General features: G+C 56.7%; 1 protein-coding gene across 5 annotated transcripts in view; it reads right to left on the reverse strand.

Annotated features, from left to right (window-relative positions):
- The window catches only part of LOC102937636 (cullin-9), an 85,727-nt gene that overhangs the window by 47,080 nt on the left and 14,061 nt on the right, over positions 1–24,586 (reverse strand). For 4 of the 5 annotated variants that reach the window (XM_037896268.2, XM_037896266.2, XM_043544151.1 and 1 more), the window contains exons 5-21: positions 18,316–18,454; positions 13,164–13,354; positions 12,125–12,485; positions 11,702–11,891; positions 10,254–10,461; positions 9,869–10,062; positions 9,459–9,685; positions 8,815–9,049; positions 8,137–8,242; positions 7,436–7,663; positions 5,659–5,749; positions 5,389–5,560; positions 4,637–4,742; positions 2,888–2,983; positions 1,400–1,575; positions 753–886; positions 485–670 (exon numbers count right to left, since the gene is read on the reverse strand). In XM_037896268.2, coding sequence (XP_037752196.1) covers positions 485–670; positions 753–886; positions 1,400–1,575; positions 2,888–2,983; positions 4,637–4,742; positions 5,389–5,560; positions 5,659–5,749; positions 7,436–7,663; positions 8,137–8,242; positions 8,815–9,049; positions 9,459–9,685; positions 9,869–10,062; positions 10,254–10,461; positions 11,702–11,891; positions 12,125–12,485; positions 13,164–13,354; positions 18,316–18,454 — 3,040 coding nt within the window. The remainder of the gene's footprint in view (positions 1–484; positions 671–752; positions 887–1,399; positions 1,576–2,887; positions 2,984–4,636; positions 4,743–5,388; positions 5,561–5,658; positions 5,750–7,435; positions 7,664–8,136; positions 8,243–8,814; positions 9,050–9,458; positions 9,686–9,868; positions 10,063–10,253; positions 10,462–11,701; positions 11,892–12,124; positions 12,486–13,163; positions 13,355–18,315; positions 18,455–24,586) is intronic. The other variant, XM_037896267.2, reaches the window with a different exon arrangement.

The following is a 24,586-nucleotide window of genomic DNA, read 5'->3' on the forward strand; positions in this document are numbered from 1 at the left end:
TGGTGCGCAGACCCCGGGGCAGCGGAGTAGCCACCCCCGGCCAGGATCCTGCCCCCTACAACAGGGCTGGCCCCTGCCGGCTCTGCCTGTGGGCACCAGACCCACAGATCTGAGGGCTGGGCTAGGCCCCCACGTCTCTGTCTCCTACACCCAGCTGGCTCTGCTGAGCCAGCCGCCCAGGGCCTTGTGTACCAGCCTCTGCCGTGCCAGGCCCAGGGGCTGCCCGCCAGCCCCGCAGAGCCCTCTCCCACGTCACCCCGCCTGCGGGCGCCAGGCACACACAGGGTCGCGCCGAGCTGCAGCGCCAGTGCCCGGCCCTGGCAGCAGGACGTGCCAAAGGCAGCCCGGAGAGTCCTTACCCGTAGGGACCCCTCTCCCCACTCAGCCTCGGGCAGCACCCCAGGGCCTCCTCCCCCAGCCCCACCCTGGGACCCGGCCCACTCCCTGCCCGGCCCCAAAGCCCTGCCGGGGGAGGGGCCCTTACTGGCTTTGACCGGGGCTCTCAGCTCCTCGGGCTCCGGGCTGCCGGGGTCCACATGCACCAGCAGGTGGCTCAGGCGCCGCACGCGGGAATTGAAGATGGTGGCGCGGCTCTTGGCGCGTCGGGCCGTCTCCAGGTTCTCCAGGTACTCGCTCAGGAGCCAGGCCAGGGGGCTGACGCCGCTGGGATCTGCAAGGCCAGAGGGGGAGGCTGAGCCAGTCGGGCCGGGCAGGCTGGGGGCAGCGGGGAACTGGGCAGGGGGAAACGGTACCTGGGCTGGTGATGCTCTGCACCAAGGGATTGATTAGGGCCTCCCAGCAGGTCCTGCCCAGAGCCTGGGCCGCCTCGTCATCGGGAAGGAAGCGATCGGCGAACACCTGCTCGTGCCGCAGGGCGCAGTTCAGCCTGCAACAGCAGAGACACCCGCACCAGTCACTGGCGGGCCCTGGGGCCTTGCCAGCACGGGGGGGGCAGATCCTGGGTACAGACACACAGGGCAGGGCACTGCCAAGGGCCATGGCCAGCGCTGGAGGGAGAAGAGGGGTACAGCCCCAGGTACGGCCACACTCAGGGCAGGGCACTGCCCATGGGGGACCCCGGGCACAGACACAAGGGGCAAGGCACTGCCCAGGGCTCTGGTCAGTGCTCGGGGAGGACCCCGGGCACAGACACACAGGGCAGAGCACTGCCAAGGGCCATGGCCAGCGCTGGAGGGAGAAGAGGGGTACAGCCCCAGGTACGGCCACACTCAGGGCAGGGCACTGCCTGTGGGGGACCCCGGGCACAGACACAAGGGGCAAGGCACTGCCCGGGGCTCTGGTCAGTGCTCGGGGAGGACCCCGGGCACAGACACACAGGGCAGGGCACTGCCCGGGGCTCTGGTCAGGGGCTGTGGGGGACCCCGGGGACAGGCCTCACCTGTTGAAGAGCTGCAGCAGCTGCATGCGCTCGTCCGTGATCTCCTGGCACCACGTGTGTGCCTGGGTAGTGTAGAACAGGCACGTGCGCCGGCACAGCTGCTCCTTGAAGATGGGCCAGAAGGTGGGCTTGGGCCCCAGGATCTCGATGCCACGCACGCGCGTGTCAATACCCCCCTGCAGAGGGCACAAACCTCCCTGGTTAGACGTGGGCCCGCCAGGCCTGGAGCTGACCGAGCGACTCCCACAGGGTTCCCCATGGCCAGGCCTCTCGCTGCCCGTAGAGCCCCTGTGGGGGGGGAGGGAGGCCAGGGACCGGCTCGGCTGCACACAGGGACGGGGGTGTGATGTTGCACACCATGTGCTTCATGGAAATATGCTTGTCAGTGTGACTATGATGTAACTGGGATATGCTTTATGCAAAAGGTCTCTGGTAAGGTATCATAACAAAGATTATAACCTACTGACTATGTTCCTCCAACTTGTATGCATGTATCATTCATGTATCTGAAGCTAGAAATATGAACTATAACTCTGAGGTCCTATTGTAATTATGCAAAGTTGTGGGCCATTAATGGTGGTTTAGAATCTGATGGCTCCCATTGACTAGGACAATTGGTTGTAAATGGTTTATTTACCTGCAAACCTTCCCGAGTACCTGTGGGCCAGCCCATGGGGAATGGAGACTCGGGGTCTTACAGTGACATGTGACCATGTCACATGATACTGGAATCCAGCTTAAATCTGTTCTTTTCCATTTAGAAGGAGGGGTGGGGACCCAGAGAGACAAAAGATTCCCGCCTTGTGCCAAAGCTAGAAAGGGAGTGGAGCAGGACAAAAGGGGCTGCCTGTCACGAAAAAACCCCTAGTTATCACCTAAGATGTCTGCTGGAATTAACAGGGACTGTACCGGGGAAAGGACTGGGCCCAGACCAGGAAGGAGTCTAGTCTGTGAAAGAAGCTTATTGGAACACCTCTGAGGATGAGATATTACCTGTAATCAGTTTCTTAAGTATTAGGCTTAATGTATTAGTACTTAAATCCTACTTTTTATACTTAATAAAATCACTTGTGTTTATTGATAAACCCAGAGTAAGTGATTAATACCTGGGGGAGCAAACAGCCGTACATATCTCTCTATCAGTGATGCAAAGAGCGGAAAATTTATGAGTTTACCCTGTATAAGTTTTATACAGAGTAAAACAGATTCATTCGGGGTTTCGATCCCATTGGGAGCTGGACATCTGAGTGCTGGAGACAGGAGTACCTGCTGCGTGGTTTTCAGTTAAAGCCTGAAGCTTTGGGGGAGCGGCCCAGACCCTGGGTCTGTGTTGCAGCAGGCTAGTGTGTCTGGCTCAACAAGGCAGGGTTCTGGAGTCCCACGCTGGCAGGGAAAAGGGGCTCAGAGGTAATTTCAGCACATCAGGGGACAGTCCCAAGGGGGTCTCTGTGACCGAACTCATCACAGGGGGCCCGCCAGTGCACCCACCTGCTGGCAGCGCTTGATCTTGATTTGGATGATGGGCCAGAAGCGGGTCAGGTTCTCCAGGAGGATCACTCTGCTGGCCGAGGGCATGACATTCACCTGGGGAGGCAGGGAGAGCCGCATCCCTCAGACACGGAAATGGCGAGGCCGTGAGAGATCCCACCCCGCCCCGCAGGAGTGTTGTCCAGGCCCAGCCCCCAGAGCTACGTGAGGCAAAGCCATGGGGTTAGCGGCGTGCAGGAACATGGGCCCCAAAGGGACGGGGCGAGGAGACGACCAGCAGCTGGGACGTAAGTGGCAGCTTCCCAGTGGGGCTTGGACTGGCCAGCAAAGCCTCTGCCGCTCCGTCAGGCAGCCCCAGGGCCCCGCCCAGCCACACCTGGGGAGATCAGAGAAACCATGGCTCTGCTGGAGCAGTGAGACGCACCAGCCCTCTCCACCACTTCCTGCTGCCCCCTCATGGCAGGGCCACTGGGAGACCAGCCCCTGGGAGCTCCACCGTGCTCAGGAGCTGCCGTCAACCCGCCAGGAGCAGCTGCAGAGACCACAGCCAACGGGGATCGAGTGGTGTCGCCGGGCATGGGAACTGGCCGACAGCCACCGACCAGTGGCCCAGCGAGCCCTGCGGGCACCCGGCACCTAGTGCCAGAGGCGTCCGACTGAGACGCAGATCTCCTGCTGTGCCCCTTGGGCTCCCAGCCCGAGTGGTGCTACTGAGCCAGCGTCACGCCCCACTCCCAGCACCCAAATCAGGCTCATCCACTGGTTTGGAGCTGGGGGGGGGGGGGTCCCAATTTCCAGATTTTCTCTGCAGCGGGGCAGGGGGGAGCCTCGCTTGGGAAGTGACAGGCAGGATTCTCATGGAATCACCGGCCCCCAGGAGCCACGGCTTGAAGGAACAGACCAGCCGTGCCGAGAGCCGGCACCAGCACCGTCACTGTTAGCACAGGCCCAGCGCCCCGCGCACCCGGCTGGCTGCTGGCACGGACGTACATGCTGCTCCCACTAGGAACGCGCAGGGCTGCCTCTCTGCCCCGCCCACCCCCCTGCCCCTCCCCAGTGACCTCCTGGGACTCAGTGCTGCCTCAGGGGCCAGAAGGCGGCTCCCCAGCTCCTCTCGGTCCCTCTTCTGCTCTACAGCCACCGTGCAGCGGAGACCCTGGCACACCCTAAGCTAGGCAGACGGCCCGGCCCAGACAGCGCCGCTGGGTTCTGGGTAGAGGTTTCCCAGGGCAGCTCACTCGGGTCTGGGGAAGCAGAGGGCGGGAGGGCGGCAGGGTCTAGCAGCAGAAATGGGAGCAGCTAGGACACGGCAGGCTGTGCCAGGCCTGCATGGGGCGGATGAGGAGCAGGACAGGAGGGGAAGCCGGGACTTGGTCACTGGGGTGTCTTGATCCTCCCACTGGAGCAGCTGATCCTGGCCAGCGCTGGAGACGGACCCTGAGCTCGGGGCCCTGCCCTACTCCTCCCCTCCTAGGAGAGCGCTGGTGACGTGCCCGCCAGGATAGGGCCTACAGGCCTGGGGCTGGCGACTCCCTGCGCCTCGGGTGCTGGCTGCCCCCCAATTCCACGGCAGTCGTCCCCCCGCAGCCTGGGCCGGGCTGCCCCAGCTCCACTGAACAGCAGAGATGGGCGCTGGCAGGTGCGAAGCTCTCAGCCTGCACCCGCCCTGCCAGGGAGCCCCCAAGCCACAGGACCCCCACTCCCTGCAGCTCCCCCTTTTCTGTCCAGGGCGACCTGGGCCACACTCACCGTATTGAGCTCGGTGCTGATGCTGGCCGGGTTCTCTCCTCCCATGACCACGATCCGGGCTGGCATGTAGCTGGAATCCTCGCTGGCCACCACCAGGCTCATTTGCCTGTAGCCAGGGAGAGCCACAGCGTCGGCACTGGCCCATTTCTGGGGTTGTGCTCCAGCCTGAGCCTAGGGTGCCCATCCCGAGGGGCATGTCCGCCAGCGGGTCAGAGGCTCACATGGCCGCCGGTCCTAACGGGAGCCCCTGAGCCCCCGGCCCAGCTCCTGGGGGCTGCACCTGGGGCTTCATGGCTCTGGGCCCACAGTGCCTCCAGACATTCCAGCAGGGAGCATGGCGCCCGGGGACACAGACAAGTCCCTGCATGGCTGGCTACTGGAAAGGGAACCCACCCCAGCCTGAGCCAGGGAACCGGCATGTACAGTCCCCCTGTGCCGCCTCGGGCACCCGGCTACCCCTCGCCAAATTGTTACCTGCCCTGCCCACCTGATCCCGCCCCCATCCCCGGGACACCCCTTCGACACCCTGGGCAGCCAGCCACCCCCCTACCCACCTGATCCCGCCCCCATCCCTGGAACACCCCTTTGCCACCCCGGGCACCTTGCCACTCCTCGCCAAATCGTTACCCGGGCCCAACCCCCTCCCATTGTTACCTGATCCCTCCCCCACCACTGGGACACGCTCTTTGCCACCCAGCACACAGAGCCACACCCCCGCCCCGGGGGGCCAGTAGCCACAGCCCCCGCCCCACCTGACCACCACGCCGCGGTGCATGTAGATGTTGATGTAGTGCGAGCCGGTGCTGCCGTTGGACTCCCAGTAGCTCTTGGGGTTCCTGTCCGTCAGCTTGTTGGCTCGGTGGGGGTTAGAGGAAACCTCCAGCTTCTCCCAGCACTTGTCCTCCTTCACTTCCACGCTGGAGCCTGCAGGGAGAGGGGACAGCGCTGAAGGGACCTGGGGGGCCACCTGGGCGGGGCACAGCTGGGGCAGAGGGGCCCCGGGCGACCGCCCCAGCACTGACCCTGGCAGAGGTTGCGCAGGAAGACGTCGAAGAAGGGGATGTTGATGGGCTGGTGACTCCGTCTGTGCTCCTCAATCTGACCCAGCACCATCTGGAAGAAGAGAGGGGGGCGCAAAGCGTCAATGGGGGGAGCCACCTGGCACCCCTTCGCCACTGCCCGATCGCTGGACTCTGGGCAGCAACCAGCCCCTGAGGAATGCAGCCCCACAGGTGGGGTGGGGGAAGCTGAGTGAACTGGCTCCAGAGAGAGCCTCTGCCCCATGGCCACTCCCCCCACGGCCATCCCCTCCCTGCCCACCCCCTTCCAGAGACCACCAACCCCTCCCCCTGCCTGCAGACCACTCCCTGGTCACCCCTTCCAGATACCACCAACCTCTGTGACACACTGTACCCCACATGACACCCTGTACTCCATGTTCACCACTTTTATATGGTTATGTTATATTTTGTACAAAGTAAGCCTTGTGAGGTATCATTTGAAGATTCATAAGCTGCTGAACATCATTGTGCTGTTAAGATGTGTGTAACAACACTGTGTGTAAAGCTATGAGATTTTACTGCATGATTGTTACTGAACTATGGTACTGTTTTGGGTAATGCCCACAAACTAATTTTTCAGAGACAAAGACACCCTAGCACGCCAGCAAATTACCAAAGAGCCATTACATACTACATCAGACATTCACCAGCAGGGGCAGGGAAGGGAAGGGAAACAAGAAAGTTACCATTCATCATGAGGGCAGTTTGGAGCTCACATACACAACAGCACTGCCCGACCCCAGGACCCAGCAAGGATTTTTCCAGCACAAAGGGCGGGAGGATAAGAAGGGGAGAAAATGTCCCGAGCCACCCCTCTCCTCCGTCCGTCTCCGCTCATGACGATGACGACGCACAAGGAACTGAACAAAGGGGGGAGCGGTCCCAGGCTGGGAAAAGACGCAGCCTGTGAAACGTATCGCAGCTGCTGGTGAGAAAAATTCCTTCTTTTGCTTTTACACCTATTAGTCCTGGTACAGGTTAGGAATTCGCTGGCGTGTTTATCCTTTTATGACCAATTCCGACTGTTATGCCTTCCCACCTGTGATCCCTTAAAATCCACCCTTCTCTGGTTAATAAAATTCTTTCGTGGTTCTGCCTAAGCCAGTGTGTTTCACTGACGTGTTTGGGAAACCTCTACCCGAGACGAGAAAGGCGGGCCCGTAACCCCTCCCAGGGCTGGAATGACTAGCGAGGAGCTTCCGCTGTCCGGGAGGGCTGGCGCAGTGCTGGACGGGAGCAACGCTGGGGCTGGGGCTCTGCGGGTGTTACCCTCTACGTAACGCATGGACAGCTGGGCACAGCCTCACGTACTCGGCTGCATCCTGGGGGCTGGGAGTGAGCAGAGCCTGGACGGGTCACTGTTCCCAGCAAAGCGGTGTAAAAGGCATCCCAGGCGGGAGAGCTAAGGGGACTCAGCAGTCCAGGCTGCACCCGGAGGAAAGTCACGCCCTCCCTCCCACCAGGCCAACCTCTGCAAAGACCACCAACCCCTCCCCACAGACAAACAACCTGCCCTCCTCCCTCCCCTCCCTTCAGGGACAGCCAGCCCCCAGCCAGCGCCTGGGACCCCCGGGTGGTCTCGACCCGGATCAGCGCCCCGGCATGCTGCAGAGGTTCCTCCCACCCGCCAGGCAGACTGCCCCAGGCGGTGGGGGGAGGCCTCCCCCATGGCAGAACCCCTGCTCACCTGGGCGGGGTCAGGACGCACACCCCACACCAAGCACGTGCCCCAGCTCACCTGGATGCAGCCGGCCAGGATGCTGGTCGTCAGCTTCTGATAGAGGCTGGCGTACTTCTCACAGTCGGTCACCAGGTCCCGCAGCTCCGGACCCAGCAGCAGGTTGGAGCTGTGCTTGTCCAGGGCTTTGGACAGGGCCTCCTTGGTGCCCAGACGGCACATCACCACGGCACAGTCCTTAGTGGCGGTGGCCAGGCGGTGGAGGAAGCGAACGAACTCCTGCACGACCTGCAGAGGGAGCAGCGCGGCCTGGGGGTTGGGGCACCGGCCTGGGGGCCAGGAGACCTGCTTCTAGTCCCGCCTCTGCCACTGACCCGCCAGGGGGCTGGGGCGAGTCCCCGCTCTCCCTGGGCCAGTCCCCTCCGCCCCCGGCCGCCTGGGGCAGGACGGCTCTCAGCTCCTGCCGTGCCCGGGCTGGAGTCTCCAGGCACGGCACGGACAGAACAGAGAGAGGCCCCAGCCCTGGCTGGGGGGCGCTGGGTAAAGGGGTGATGCCAGGGGGCACAGGTCCAGCTTCCCCGGGACAGGCCTGGGGCAGGTCAGGGCTGTTATGAGCCAAGGCACCGGGCAGAGACTTCACCAGCAATTCCTGCCGCGAGCCCATAACTGGAGCTGAGCTAGCAGCCCCTCCCTGCCCCCCCACTCCTGCTCCCGGATTCCCCACCCCCAACAGGTAAGTGGGACCCCCCGTGGCTCCTCACCTCCCGCTCGTTGCTGGGGGCGCTCATGGAGGACAGACAGGGCTCGATGCATTCGTGCCAGGGCAGCCCCTCCTCCTGGTAACTGTCCAGGAGCTTGTTCAAAATCCTGCACAAGAGAAGGGGGAAGGTGGGGACTGAGGGGAGAGGCCAGCGGCTGCCAGTGCCCTGAGCCCCCCCGTGTGCCCGGCCCTCTGGCCGCACAAGCCACCTTCACTGCCATGCCTGCCCCCGCCCCCCCATGACAGCCCCTCACCCCAGCCCTCCCCACTGCCTTGGGACAGCCCCCACCCCCACCTCGGGACACCCCAACAGACCACACACACACACCTTGGGACAGCCCCAACCAACCCTGACCCCCCAAAAACAGCCACTTCCAGCCCCAGGACAGCCCCAACCAACACCCCCCAGCACAGTGCCAACAAATCCTGCCTCAATCCACCCCCAGGACAGCCCCAACCAGACACGCCCCCGTGCTGGCTCCCATTCCCATCTGGGACATCCCAGCCACACTCTCGCAGCACAACGTATGGATCCCCGGCCAAGGTCCCCCTCGCCCAGTGTCACCCGAGGATCCCCGGCTGCCCCCCTCGCCCGGTGACACCCGAGGATCCCCGGCAAAGGTCACACACACACACACACCCCCGTGTCACCGAGGACCCGGCCGCGCCCTGCACTCACCGGAGGATCCCCAGCTGCACGGCCTTCTCGGCCCCCAGCTGCTCCAGGCTGCGCAGCAGCAGCAGGAAGTGCTGGCGGTCCCGCAGGGCCTCGGCCCCCTCGCTCGCGGGGCCGGCCTCCTCGCAGAGGCAGCGCTCCAGGGCCAGCACCAGCTCCTTGGAGAGGCTGCCCTCCTGCAGGCGGCCCAGCAGCGTCTGCACGTCCACGTCCTTCAGATCCAGGGCTGAGCCCGCCTCTGTCACAGGGAGAGAGCCGTGGGGCCGGGGCTGCGGCAGGGCACTGCGTGCCGCCGGCTGCACGCTCGCTGGGGCGCCAGGTGCCCTGTACCCGTCCCCAGGCTCTCAGACGGGGCTGTGGGTGGGGGGCAGGGGGCTCCGTACCTGCCGTCCCCAGGCTCTCAGACAGGCGGGATGGGGGAGGGAGCTGTGTATGTGGGGCAGCGCTGCGTACGAGCTGTCCCCAGGCTTGTAGGTGGGGTTGGGGCGGCAGGGGCTGTGGGGGTGGGGTGGGCTCCATACCTGCATCCCCCAGCTCTCAGACAGGGGCTGTGGGTGGGCCGGGGCTGGGTGGGGAGCAGGGACCTCTGTACCTGCCATCCCCACATCCTCAGACAGGGGCTGTGGCGGGGGCAAGGGGGTCCATACCTGTCGTCTCCAGGTTCATGGGGAGCTTGTGCTCCGCCAGGCGGCTGAGCGCGATCTGGGCCAGCATCTCGTTGGCGTGGCTGGGGGCGGCGGGGTCCTGGCCCCCCTGGCAGCAGCTCTGCAGGGCCGAGTGGATGTCACAGCTCGCCAGCTGCTCGGCCAGGCCCCGGTGGCTGTCGATCAGCATGCTGGCCACCAGCAGGCCGTTCTGCACGGCCGACGAGGCCCTGCGGGGCAGAGCGCCAGGGTGAGTGCCCGCGGGCACCAGCCGCTGCTCCTCCCCAACGGGTCTGTGGGGCAACGGCACCTCCTGCCAGCCAGGGGGCCCTCCCGCCAGGCACCCCCAGAGCCTCCAGGGAGCTGCCCCCCAACACTGCCCCCACAGCAAGGACCCCGCTCAGCCCCCATACCCGGCGGTGCCCTGCATGGTGCGGATGGCGGCAGGGAGGGCGCAGAGCAGGCTGTCCGAGTCCTTGCTGGAGGCGGAGCCGATGCTGGCGAAGATCTCCCACATCACCTGGGCATCGGCGTGGTTCAGGGGACAGGGCTTCTCGCTGGCACCCAGCAGCTCGCAGGTCCCGGCGCCCACCAGCACCTTCAGCGCCTGGGAGGCCAGGGGAGCCGGTCAGGGCGGAGAGCTGGCAGTGCCAGCCCCAGGCCAAGACCACGAGGCTGCCAATGCCCCCTGGGATCCCGGCACTGGCCACCCGGTCCCCGCCCTCCCCCACCCACGATCCCAGCATGCCTCACCCCCAGCCCACGACAGCCACCACCTCCCCCGTGCGCCGCACTCACCGCCAGGCCGGCCTGCTGGACCAGCGCCGAGGGGGCGTACTCCTGCATGCAGGCCAGCACGGCACGCACCCCGCCCTCCGTGGCGAAGAGCACGCGCCAGTCGTACTTGGCCATCAGCACACAGAGCAGGCGCAGTGCCAGTACCGCCAGCAGCTTCTCCTTCACCTGGTTGGTGAGCAGTTCCACCAGCATCTTCACCAGCTTCTCCCTGCGGGGAGCAACGGCGGGCGGCTCAGGAGCCGGGCCTGGGCAACCGGGGACTGACCTGCTGCGTGGCTCCTGGTCAGCTCTGGCCCAGAAACCAGATCCCCTGGCCCCTCATTGGGCGTCCCACCCCCTCCCAGCCCCCCACTCCCCAAGCTGTCACAGGAGTCCCAGCAGGGCAGCCAGGTTTGATTTCCAGCTATCCAGAGGTGCAGAATCCACCCCTGCCCTGGAAGTTTGTTCCAGCTCATCACCCTCCCTGGTAAACATCTAGGCCTTACATCTCACAGGCACGTGTCTGGCTTCAGCTCCAGCCACCAGTTCTGGTTCTGCCCATCTCTGCTAGACTAACAGGCCCGTTAACACTCACGTTTTCCCCCCAGAAAGGTCCATGCACATCATGAACAAGTCACCCCTTGGTCGCCAGGCGTCCACACAGGGTACTGGGAAACCGGACAGGGGTCAGAAACGAGCTACAAGCACCCAGGGCTGGAAAACCAGCCTCACAGCAAGCGACTAAAGAAGCTGGATCCTGGCATCTCCTCGGATGAAGGGTGAGGAGACCTACTCGCAGTCTGTAGGCACCTGCCCAGGGAGAACGCTGCTGACACGGGGGCTCTTGGGTCCAGCAGGCAGAGGGGGAGGAGAGCCACGGCGAAGCTCAAACGGGAAATCAGAGACCTGTTTACCAGGGAGGGTGACCGGCCATGGGAACAGCGTCCCAGGGATGGGGCAAGTCTTCCACCGCTTGCGGTCGCTACGCTGGGAGGGGCCATCTGCCCGAAGCCCACCCTGCAGCTCACCCACCACTGACGGGGCTCCACGGTGCCACTTTCCCAGGAGACTTCAGACCTGTGCAGGAGTCACCGCGTGACGCTCTCTGGCCTGCGCAACGCACAGGATCAGACCAGCCAACCACAATGGTCCCTGCTGGCTGTACAGCCGGTGACGTGTATCTGTCGCCCTCCTGCCCAAATCCTTTGTACGTTGCTGTAGCTAGACCGTAAGCGTCTGGAGCCAGGATCGTGAGCCCAGCCCAGACACCCAGCCCTAACTGGCGTCCCCCGGCTCTACTCTAATAGAATCACCACCCAGGGGTAATGCTCGCACCAGAGACAGACACTAGCCAGCAGCCGGCCCCTGCAGACAGGAGCAGCTGGTTTTCCTGCCCTGTCTCTCCAGGGAGGCACGGGCCTGCCATCTCCAGGTCTGGGCGCACCCAGAGGACCCACCAGAGAACTGACCTGATGGTGAGTCCCTCAGGTTTGATGACCTGCCGCTCTCGCCCGGCCTCCTCCTCCAGAGTCTTGATAATGAACCTGAGCCCAGCTAGCTGCAGCCCCACCTCGGAGCTGGACCTCTGGATCAGTTCCACCACCTCTGCAATCCGCTCCAACGAGCTCTTCTTCCCCGACCCCTTCGCGCTGCACAACACTGGCCGGGACCATAACACCCGTCAACCCGAGGCTGCCCCACGAGCCCTCCAGCCAGTCCCTCCCCACGGCGCTTCCCCACCCCCCACGGATCGCCCCTCTTCCCGACCTCTCCCCGAGCCAATCGCTGGGTCTCCCCTGCCTAGACCCCCCTTAGCCAGCAGGGACCCGCTTTAGCTAGAGCCCAGCACCCAGCCACTGCCGCGCACGGCTCCCTCCCCGGCCGGCACGTACCCTTGGCTTTCTCCTCCGCCATCTCCGGGCAGGACAGCCCCTCCGCTCGCAGCAGCTCGGTGAACAGCTGGCAGTCGGATTTCTCCGGGGGGGCTGGGGCAGGCACTCTGGCAGCAGGAGGGTCTTTCTTTGGTTTCTTGGACACCAGGGATTCGGCGCACTCCGAGGGCGCTGCGTCCAGCCCCAGACTGCCCGGCTGCGCCCCCCCTGGGCGGAGGAAGTACTTGCTGTAGACATGGGAGCTGTGCAGGTCACTCAGGGTGCAGCCCTGGCACTGCTTGCTCAGCACCCGCAGCACTTGCTGGGCCAGCTCCACCGGTACCGACAGCTGGATCAGGGCTTCTTCATCCAGCTCCGACAGCTGGAAATGCAGGGCCGGGGTTAATTCTCAGCAGCCCGATGTCCCCAGGCCAGCCGGAACCGAGCCGACACGGGGAGGTCCCCAGGCCAGCCGGAACCGAGCCGACACGGGGAGGTTCCCAGGCCAGCCGGAACCGAGCCGACACGGGGAGGTCCCCAGGCCAGCCGGAACCGAGCCGACACGGGGAGGTCCCCAGGCCAGCCGGAACCGAGCCGACACCGGGCTAGTCCAACTGCAATATCCCCAGGCCAGCCAGAACCAAACAAGTCCAATTCTCTTGTCCTAGATCGATGTCTCAGTGGCTGCTGACAGCATCTCCCCATGCCTGTGACCTGCTCATCCAGAGTCTGTTGGACAGAGTTTCTCTACCTGGGCCGAGCTGGTCTCCTCTTTCGTTCCCTCCCTCTGTTCCATCCGCACTCCTTGGTCCTCCCCTCACCTGCACCCCCACCGTTCCCCCTTACTCCCCCGGTTCAATCTCCCCTCCCAGTTTGCCCTGCTCTTCCCAAGGCTCCCCAGGTCCCTGTTCCACTCCATCCCTGCTGCCCCCATCCACTTCCATCTCCCCTCTCTCCCCTCTCACCTGTTCTCCCACTGCACTCCATGGTATCTCTCACCTTCCAGTTCCCTATTCCTCGCAGGTCCTTCTCCCTCCCCTGCACCACCCCTGTCCCACACCTGCTCCTCCTGGTGCTGCCGGATGAGCTGGGCGATCTCCTGCTGCTCGTGCAGTTCTAGCTTCTTCACGAAGAAGAGCAGCTCCCACCACTCGGCCCGGCTCAGGGCCTCCGAGTCCTCGCTCAGCCGGTCCATCAGGTAGGGCAGGGAGTACAGCCCCCCAAGGGGCTTGCAGTAAAACGTCTGGGTCACTGCAGGGGGGCACAGCAAGGCAGAGAGACAAACCCTGAGAGCCTCAGCAGGACAGTTACCCTGCTGCAGAGCCACCTGAGCCAGGAGGGGACAGCTGGCCTGGGCTAGCCAGGCAGCCAAAGGCCAGGATTCAAAGGGAATTCAGTCTCAACAGGCTGGCCGGATTCCCAGCCTGCCATCTACTGGCAAACAGAGCGAGCGCATGAAGCAAGAGCAGAGAACACTGGGTGGCTGGCAGGACCAACCACCACCTTCCTGCTTCGAGACGCGAAGCGATGGAGAGGGGCGCTCCAGCAGTGATTATAAACAGAAGGATTTCCATTTAAACCGATTGAAATCTGAGCTCGCTAGTCAGAGCCAGCTGCTCAGTTCAATCCACAGACGCCAGGTGGCCAGCGTGGCGTAGCAAGGGGAGAAGTATTACAGTCACAATTGTCATTTTTGGGACACGACACCATCACAAAGACTGACCATTGTCTACAGGACTGTCAACAAAGGAAAGGGGGCAGGAAATGGAGGACATCTAGCGGGTCCTGTGGAGATCAGGGCTAAGTCTTACTTAACAGCCTCCCTAACACCTGGAAGAAGGGAGTAAGCAGCATATTAACCAGCAGGCTGTGCTCCGCTCGGGGGAGCAGAGAACGCCAGTGAGGACTGAAAAATAAAGAAGGACCTGAAGAGAACAAATATTTGCTCAGTAGAAGCACATGGTTTTGGTGCTCAGAAACTAGTCCCGGGGCCGTACAAGTACCTAGGTAGAGAGATTTCACGCACACCAAAACGGCAACCTTAAAAGGCCCCATTTGTTCATTGTTGTATTAACTGGGGTGAGGGTCCTGGGCTCAGAGTCACAGTAGTGAGCAGATGTGGCTTGGGGTTTGAATACTCAGAGATCTTAGTTTTGTGTAGGCCTGATTTAGGCCCAGATTTTATACTGGGGGTGATTTCTACCAATATAGTTTAGACGATTATACTGGTATAAGTGTGCCTTATACTGGTGTAGCGTGGTCCTCTTCCCAGGCAGGAATAAGCGATATCGGCATACACATGTTTATCCTGGTATAACTGCATCCACGCCAGGGATCATAGCAATTTAACTCTGTCAGTATAGTTAAAGCAGTACGACCTGTGTGTATAGACAAGGCTTAGACCCTGTGGTAACCATCATGACAAAACTGGTCCCCCCCCGCTGGGCTCCTAGGCACTGGATACTATGAATAATTAATAACAATGTAAATCTTTTATTAAGCACCTAAAAATCAAAACAATTCCCTTTCAAAGTTGTGAATACTAGAGGAGACTAAATAGCATTTGCAGCTTGCCTTTCAATCTAGGTTTAAAAACCTAGCAATTTACACACAACAAAACTACACTGAAAGAACACATCGTAAAGCCAAGCACACAGAAGTTAGGAAACACGAGAATTAAGGTTCCCTGTGCAACCTTCACTCAGCCACCTTGTGTGTTTGCATTACGACACAGTCTTTAATTACGTGACCACATGCTGTTTTTTTCCCACAGTGCCTCTTTGAAAAGGATTTAGGGGTCACAATGGACCAACAACTCAAGGTGAGCTCCAAAAAGGGCTAATGCGACCCCTGGAGGTATAAACTGGGGAGGAGGGAACAGGAGCGGGGATGTGATTTGACTCCATATACAGCCCTACTGAGACTGATGCTGGAATATGGCGTCCAGTTCTGGGGTCCATGTTTTAAAAAGAAGGTTGAAAAACTGGAGAGGGAACAGAGAAGAGCCATAAAAACAAGAGGCTTGGAGAAAATGCCTCACAGTGAGAGACTTAAAGCGCTCAGTCTGTTTAGCTGATCAAAAAGGAGACTGCGGGGTGACTCAATCGTGGTGTATAAGTACCTCCATGGGGACAAAATACCGTGTACTAAAGGGCTCTTTAATCCCACAGAGAAAGGCAGAACAAGAACCACCGTCTGGAAGCTGAAGCCAGACAAATTCACATTAGAAGTAAGGCCCAGATTTTGAACAGTGAAGATGATCATACTACCAAGGGAAGTGGTGGATTCTCTATCTCTTCCAAGCAAGATGAGATCCCTTTCTAGACGTTGCTTTAGCCAAACCTAATCTATTAAACTCAATATTGGGGTCAACTTGGTGAAATTCTCTGGCCTGTGTTACACAGGAGGTCAGACTAGAGCAGTGGTTCTCAGCCGTGTGAACGCAGAGGTCTTCCAGGGGTTACATCTATTCATCTAGATATTTGCCTAGTTTTACAACAGGCTACAGAAAAAGCTCTAGCAAAGTCAGTACAAGCAAAAATTTCATACAATGACTTGTTTATACAGCTCAATCTGCTATACACTGAAATGTAAGGACAATATTTATATTCCAGTTGATTTATTTTAATAAGTCTGTGGTAAAAATGAGAAAGTCAGCAATTTTTCAGTAATAGTGTGCTGTGACACTTTTGTATTTCTATGTCTGATTTTGTAAGAAAGTTGATTTTAAGTGAGGTGAAATTGGGGGTACACAAGGCAAATCAGACTCCTGTAAGGGGTCCAGTAGTCTAGAAAGGTTGAGAGCCACTGGACTAGATGATCTAGTCGTTCCCTTCTGCCCTTAAATGCTATGACGCGTTACTAGAATACCATGTCCAGTCCCAGCGTTCAGATGTTAAGAAGGATGCTGCAAAAATAAAGAAGTCAGAGAAGAGCCATAAGAATGATCAACAGCCTGGAAAACATGCAAGACTCTTAAAGAGCTTAGGCTATGTCTACACTTGCAGAGTTTTTGCGCTGTCAGTTTCACCGGTGACAGGGAACGGGTGAAACCGTGGGAGCGTGAAAGTAAAGCGCTGGTCTGTGTGCTCACGCACTTCCACAGGTGTCAGAGTGTGTTTACATTTGCAGTACTTCCATCCCCGCAGCTCTCTCCGTTTTGACGATAGGTCTTGAGGGAAGGGTGGGGGGGGTGATCGCAGGGCATCCTGGGTCCCCGCACAGCCTCCTCTCCCCAAACACTGGTCAGCTCCAGGAGCTCAGCATTGCTCCAAGCAGGGGATCATTTGCCCTGTGGAGCAGCCATTGTCACCTGGCCAGATAAGTGAGCACTTGCCAAGAAAACAGGAAGGGGAGTTTCAAACTTCCTGGGCCTTTACAGGGGGAGGGGTGGACGTCTGTTTACCTGGCATTAGAGCAGCAGAGGGGCTGGCCAAAGTGGTCACCTAGGCCAGCGATTCTCTAATTTTTGTACTGGTGACCCCTTTCACATAGGAAGTCTCTGAGTGCAACCCCCCCTTCCCTCCGTATAAATTAAAAACACTATTTTATATATTTGACACCATTATAAACGCTGGAGGCAAAGCGGGGTTTGGGGTGGAGGCTGACAGCTCGTGACCCCCCACATAATAACCTCACGACCCCCTCAGGTGTCCCGACCCCCAGTTTGAGAACCCCTGACCTAGGCACTGTGGGATATCCTCCAGAGGCTAAAAGCTCTGTAAACAGGAAAAACAAGTCTTCACTTGCACATCACCGCAAAAGCATCACCGGTAAGAGCTGTATGCCTCTCGTGGAGGTGGTTTTCTTTTTGCGGTGAAACTTCTGAGTTTCACTGCAAAAAGTCATTAGCAAGTGTAGACGCTCCCACGGTTTTTGCACAAAAAAGGGATTTTTTCCACTTTAAATGGCAAGTGTAGACATACCCTACATCTATTTAGCTTATTGAAAAGAAGGATAAAAGGAGCCCTAATCATGGTCCATAAGTTCCTACGCAGGGAGAAGGTCTCAGCACTGGAGAGCGGAGTAACAGAAGGGCTCGCCTACATGTAGAGTTGCACAGGATACAGGTGTGATTTTAAAAAAATGTATTTAAACCATTGCCAAAGCTGTGGGGACACACTTACTCCAGGTTTATTTCAGGTAAACTAACTTGACTAGGAATAGATATAAGCTAAACTGAATTAAACTATGTGTAAATTGAAATAAGAGCATCCCTACAGGGGTTTGCAGCTGTTTAACTAAACCAGTTTTGAATTAAGCCAAAGCAAGCTGGTGTTCAGGCAAAGCTTAACAGATAGAGACATCACAAGGTCCAGTGGCTGGGAGTCAGTGATGGAAAAAGCCAAATGGGAAATAGAAGCATGCTTTTCTAACAGAGAGGATGACTGACCACTGAAACAGCTTACTCTCTGCCACTTGGAGTCTTTAAATCAAGACTGGATGTCTGTCTAAAAGATACATCTTAGTTCAATGAGTTGTTGGGTGTGATGCAGGAATTACTGAGGCAATTCTCGGTCCTGTGTTACGCAGGAGGTCAGACTAGATGAACTATGAAAAAGATTTTCAAAAGTGACTAAATTTTAGGTGCCTCGATTTTGGGGTGTTCAACTTAAGACACCTTAAAGGGATGTGATTTTCAGAAATTGTTGAGTACCCTGGCTTGCAAAACCAGACCTTTAAAGGTGTTTCAAGATGAACCCCCAGAAATGCAGACACCCAAAATTACTAAACAGCTTTTAAAACCTTAGCCTATCAAACTCCAGAAAAAGCACATTGGTGCTTTTACAACTTATGAACCTACGTTGTTTTATTCATTCCTCTTGATTTTATATGGACCAAATTTCAGGTGGTTTCATTTTCAGCAAGTGCCAAAATATCATAACATGCTGATTGTAGCAGTTAGTTCAGTTTAATTCTAACTAGAGTTTATGTGCATATTCTGGAGTAACGTCAATGTATTAAATGACATTTTACACCTATTGTTATTTGAACATGTGTCCCATGCAGCTCTAAGTCATATCACTGACTGACAAGCTGTCACCCCTCATACAGAGCAGGCAGAGTGACTTTTCTCTTTAGGAAAACCCCTAGAAGAAATTTAAATCACTCCATACTGGAAAGGAAACGTGACCAGCCCCAAAGCGCACCCCAAAGCACGTGGGAACAATAGGCAGAGAATGCACATGTACATACAGTGCACATAACCTCACCTGTGGTTAGTTTCAAGTTCTCGGTCAGACTGGATACCTTTTCCTGGGCAGCTTCTTCTTCAGGCTGCTCTCCAGCACCAATAATCTCCACCATGTGCCAGTGCACCCAGTAAGTTCGGCCTGTAGATTGCCACAAAACCTGTGGGTGAAACAGACCTGTGTGATCAGACCTGCCACTTCCCCAGTGCCCACGTTCTATAAATAGAGAAGGGAATATGCCCACCACCCATCTCACCCACTAAGCTGTATAAACGTGGGCACGTTCTGTGGTATCCAGAACACCCAATGTGGCTTAGTCAATATTGATACTGGAACCTTTGCGTTTCCTGATTTTAAACGGGCAAACTTAATACTGCATTAACAAGTTCTTTTGCATCTGTTTCCTAAGTTCTTTTTTAAAAACAGCATTAGGGACTACTTACATAAGTTCTACCAGCTTTGCCTGTGCTGCTTAGAAACTCCTTGCTCTCGAGTTATTCAGGGTATGTCCACGCTGCAGCTGGGAATGAGCTTCCCAGCACAGGTCGACAGACTCACACCAGCTCTGCTCGAGCCGGGACACCACAAACAGCAGCATTGCCAGGGAGAGCGGGGCAGCAACTCAGCTTAGCTGCCGAGTGCAAAGCCACCCAGCCTCCTGGGCACATTCGCGGCCCCCTAGCCTAAACCACTGCCCATGCAACCTTGCTATTTTTAGTGCCAGCTAGAGCAGGGGCCGTGCATGTGTCTACCAGTGCCAGGAAGCATGCTCTCAGCTGCAATGTAGAAACAGCCTCAGCTTATAGAAGTTAAAAGCTGCTTGTCTACTAGATGAGTGTGTGTGTGTGTCTGTGTGTGAGAGAGCGTGCGCACACCTAATCCTAAGTGCACAGCTAGGGACACTTTCTGCTGTACATGCTCTGCAGGAGCTCTCCAGCTTGTCCCATTGTAGCAGAGTCTTTCAAGCCAAGAGAAGGCCTTAGCCCTCAACAGAGATCAGTACCGGCCAAGTTTTCAAGCACAGGATCGTGCTTTGACAAAGCTGGCATCATGTCCACAAGTCTGAGCACAGCTCTGAAAGTACAGGGCCTTCGTCACACTCACATTATCAGCCCTCCAAGGCTGCAGACTTCTTAAAACCCTTCTGAAGAAAGATAACAAAAGCAGGATGAGTCAGAGCCTAGGAACTTCTTAAAGACCTGAGCGGAAAAACCTGCTTCACAAACAACATCTGACAAAGCACAGGCCTGGGCCCCACAAGTGAAGATTTTCATGATCAGCTGTGAAAGGAACTAGCTGAAAGCAGAGGGAAAACTCCCAGATCACTAGAGCCGCCCTGTCCTCCAGTAACTATCACAGAGGCAAGCTTGCCTGGGTAACGAGATAGATTGGAATGCCCCATGGTAAGGTTGTTACAGTACCGGCGAAGTTTACACTTGTTACTTGGATGGTGAAATCCAATTACACAACTCATAACCAGTTTGGGGTTTGTGCCCTGTGGCTGCTATTCTCACTCGTGATCTACTCCAGACAGCATGACACCATGGCTTTTGGTTCCTAAACACAGTGGAAAGCACGTTTAAGCACTTCTCGCTAGCCCTGTTTGGCTGCAGACACACCATGCTTTGCAACACACTCTAGTCTACTCTGGGACCTAAGCCAGAACACCGGAACAGGGCTGGGCAAATCAAGTGAACTCTTGCTAACTGGAACCACATCCAAACACTATTCCTAAATATGGTCCAAGGCCAAGTGAGGACGTGGCCTCAGAGAGGGAAACCACTGAGGAACTCAATGGGAAAAGGGAGCATGAAGAGTGGTCACAGAATATTGATTACAAGTGCAGTATGGGACAGGGAGGGCTAGGCTGTAAACGCAATACTGGGTGTGAGGGAATATGGTCTGCCCAGCAGAGAGGTGAGCGTGCAATGCTACAGCACAAGACAGACACATGAAATGTTCAGACAAACCCCAGATGGCAAGCAGAGCAATGAACATCCTGAATAAACACATAACCCACAGGGCAGTCATCGCACAGGGCGGAGAGAGCTGACCGATCTGTGGCAGGGAAAAGGGAGAGTCTGGTAGGGAGCATGGCCAGGAAATCCATGGAGAAGCATGGAATGGAAGCGGGTGTGGTCAGGGCTCAAAGTTTCCCAACACCCACTGGCCCAGGCGAAAATCCTCTTCATCCCCAGCCCCTGCAGTCTGAAGGGAAAAGCATACTGTGCCGGCTATTCTGTACCCTATTTAACAGGGGTACGGTCTGGTCAATCTCCAGACAGATCACAGCCATTCAGGACCCTGTCTCCCTGTAACTCCCAGCTCTCACTGAAACCTGGACTTCTCGCAACACTGCAGTCACTCCTTCCTTCCCCACTCCCAGAGCCCGGCTTCCCCCGCTAAGGAGCACAGCGAGGGCGCCAGCCTTCCTCCCCCAACACCTCCCACCCCTCTTCAAACACAGAGAATGAATGAGACCAACACTGCATCTGACTTTGTTCTCCTCTCCCTCCATGGTGCTGGCATCAACTGCCCACGGGAACATTTCAGCCACCTTCCTTTCTGGCTTGGACTCCTAGCGCCTCCTCTTTGCGTGCCACAATCCCACCCCTCTGACCTCTAACCACCCACGTCCTCCTCTGACCACAGCCGAGGATCAGCTCTCCCACCCACCTGATCTGCTCCCCTCGGGTCCTTCCCTCACTGAGATAGAATCATAGAATATCAGGGTTGGAAGGGACCTCAGGAGGTCATCTAGTCCAACCCCCTGCTCAAAGCAGGACCAATCCCCAATTAAATCATCCCAGCCAGGGCTTTGTCAAGCCTGACCTTAAAAACTTCTAAGGAAGGAGATTCTACCACCTCCCTAGGTAACACATTCCAGTGTTTCACCACCCTCCTAGTGAAAAAGTTTTTCCTAATATCCAACCTAAACCTTACCCACTGCAACTTGAGACCATTACTCCTTGTCCTGTCCTCTTCTACCACTGAGAATAGTCTAGAACCATCCTCTCTGGAACCACCTTTCAGGTGTTGAAAGTAGCTATCAAATCCCCCCTCATTCTTCTCTTCTGCAGACTAAACAATCCCAGTTCCCTCAGCCTCTCCTCATAAGTCATGTGTTCCAGACCCCTAATCATTTTTGTTGCCCTTCGCTGGACTCTCTCCAATTTATCCAGATCCCTGTGCCTGGCCAGTGTCTCAGCTCCCACACAGCCTGCTGCACCCTCTCCTTGCCGGCGGTCTGTGACTTCCCCCAGCACTGCCAGGACTTCTCTGCTCTCCAGTGACAGTCACTAACTCTCCACACTCACCCAGCTGAAAGGTCCCCACTCCGCCCCAGCCCCACCATCCACTTCCTCAACTCCTGCTGCTGCACAGTGGAAGGCCTCTAGCACATGTCCCAGCCCCAGGAGGACTTGCTCCACTGCAAATCCCCTCTCCTTCTATGGCTCTGCCCCTAGCCAGCAGCACTATGCCGCCCGGCCACCTTCAACTCCCTCCTTAATCCCTCCCTCACGTCCCCCTCCTCCCGGGATCCACCTAACTTCCGCGGGAAGTAAACTCACAAGATCTAAGTGGAACTCCATCCCTCTGCCCCCAGTCCCCACTTCCCTTCCCCCTCTGCCTCTCACCACCACCCCCTCTCATGGCCCCAGTCACTGAACCCAAGAGCTCATCTTCTCTCTTCCTACAGCCCCTCTACCCAGCTCCCGTGACCCTATCCCACCCTGATCCCCCTCACCTCCGGCTCATTCCCCTCCCAGGACAAGCATGCTTTAGTCTCTCCCACCTTAAACTCCCCACCCTTGACCCCCCCTTTGCCTCAACCACTATCTCCTTCAGGGCATCAGCACATAAACTGAATTTACTAACAAACTAAGTAAGCGATCCCTCGATTCAAGGATGATCTCTATCACGAAATTACATATGGGTGCTGAGATGACTCGAGAGTTTGATCCTGGACCTGCAAATCCGCCCACAGTAGGTACAGACATTTCGTGGCAGGCCAGTTGCCTGCTGGGAGAAAGTTATTTCTTTTTCCTTCCTTCTCTCTCTTTTCAGCTTTGAGGGAAAGGCGCTTGTCCTTGAAGCGGGCCACTGCCTGATGGAGGAAATGGCACCATTGGGATTAGTTAGTGGCTTGCTCCTCCCAGCTTTTGATATCCACATCAGTTTTCTTAAGACGTGCTTTCAGTGTCTTTGTAGTGTTTCCTCTGACCACCACAGGATCTCTGATCATGGGGAGCTGAGAGTAGAGGGCTTGTTTTGGAAGGCAAGAGTCTGGCATCCACACACAATGTCTAGCTCAGGAAAGCTGGTGCATGAGGATCATTGCTTCAATGCTGGTGACATTGGCTTCAGTGGGGATGCTGGCGTTAATACAGCGATCTCGCCATTTGATGCGAAGGATCTTCCGGAGGCATTGCTGGTGGTACCTCTCCAAGCTCTTGAGGTGCTGTCGATAGGTCACCCAGGTTTTGTATCCATAGAGGAGTGTAGGAACAATTGTCTTCTAGACCTGGATCTTGGTGTCCTGCCGTAGGTCACAGTCCACGAAAACAAAATGGAGCAATTTCCCAAAGGAAGCACTTGCACACTAGATCCTGTGCTGGATCTCAGTGTTGATTTTTGAGTTTCGAGAAAGTGGGCTACCAAGGTAGCAAAAGTGCTCAGCTGTCTCCAAAGTCTGTCCCTCGATGGTGATTTGTGGTGGGATACGTGCAAGGCCTGAGGCAGGCTGAGTGAGATAGTGAGAGAGAGTCCTAGGCTTCGGTAAGCTTGTGCAAGAAAATCCAGTATGGACTGAAGGTCATTCTCAGTGCGTGTGAGGATGACACAGTCATCAGCATGCTGAAGATCAGTCATGGATGCCCTGAAGACTTTTGACTTCGAGCAGAGACGTTGAAGATTAAAGAGCCGCCCGTCCATTCTGTATTGAATGTCAACTCCACTGGGGAGGTGATCTTTAACCAAAATGACCGCTAAATAGATGGAGAACAGGGTTGGGGTAATAATGCAACCTTGCTTAACCCCAGTTTTGATGACGAAAGGTTCCGTCTCAAGGCCATAACAGAGAACTGTGGCAGTCATTTGATCACAGAGAAGCCTTACAACCTTAATAAATTTTGGAGGGCAGCCAAATCTGGCCAGCACCTTTCACAGGGCTTTGCGATTGACAGAGTCAAAGGCCTTTGTCAAATTGATGAAAGCCATGTACAAGTTCTGATTTTGCTCGAGACTTTTCCTGGATTTGGCAGGCAACAAAGATCATGTCGGTTGTCCCGCAGGATGGTCTAAAACCACACTGAGATTCTGGCAATATTTCCTCAGCAAGGGAAAGTAATGGGTTTAAGAGGATACAGGCAAGAATTTTCCCTGCTGTAGATAGCAAGGCAATGCCTCGATAGTTTCCACACTCCAACTTATCTCCTTTCTTAAAGACTGTAACAATGTTAGCGTTTCTCAAGTCTTCTGGAATCTTCTCATTATACCACTTATGAAGAAAAAGTTTGTGGGGCTTCCCTATCAGTTCTTCACCTCCACACTTGTAGACTTCAGGCCCTGCTGCCTTGTTGTTCTTAGTTTGCATAATGGCTCATATTACTTCTTCGGGGGGAGAGGGAGGATCAGCAAGAGAGTCTCTTTCATGTCTTTGAGGTATAGATTCGATAGGGGCATCAGAGACAGTTGACTCATGGTTCAGGAGTAACTCAAAATGCTCTTTCCATTTGGCTTTGATGGCTTTGCTCTCCTTAAAATATGTTGACCCGTCTTGGCCTCGGAGTGGTGTGGGTCCATGGGAGCATGGACCATACATGGCCCTTACTGCCTGAAAAAAACTCCTCATGTCATGTTTATCAGTGTAAAGCTCAATCTCCTTGGCCTTTTCTCACTACCATGTATTTTTGATGACACGGATTTTCCTTAGAGCTTCAGCCTTGAGTTGCTTGTATGACTTTCTTCTGCTGGTGTAATATGTCATTTTGCCACATGCAATGAGCTTTTCTCGTCTCGTCAAGCAGGCCCTGAATCTCAGCGTAGTTCTCATCAAACCAATCTTGGTGATGGTGGGTGACATAGCCAGTGGACTCAGCACATGCCGAGAAAATGGCAGTCTTGAATCCCAGAAATTTTCATCAGCAGCAGCAGCTGTAGGAATAGTGGCAAACTTCTCTTGGAGACACTGCTTAAGTTTCTTCTGAGTCACTATATCTTCAAGGGACTTAACATTGCATTTCTTTCATACTGATTTTGCCAGCTTCTGATGCCTTGAGGCAATCTGGAA

Source organism: Chelonia mydas, chromosome 3, assembly GCF_015237465.2.
Source record: "Chelonia mydas isolate rCheMyd1 chromosome 3, rCheMyd1.pri.v2, whole genome shotgun sequence".
Lineage (NCBI taxonomy): Eukaryota > Metazoa > Chordata > Testudines > Cheloniidae > Chelonia > Chelonia mydas.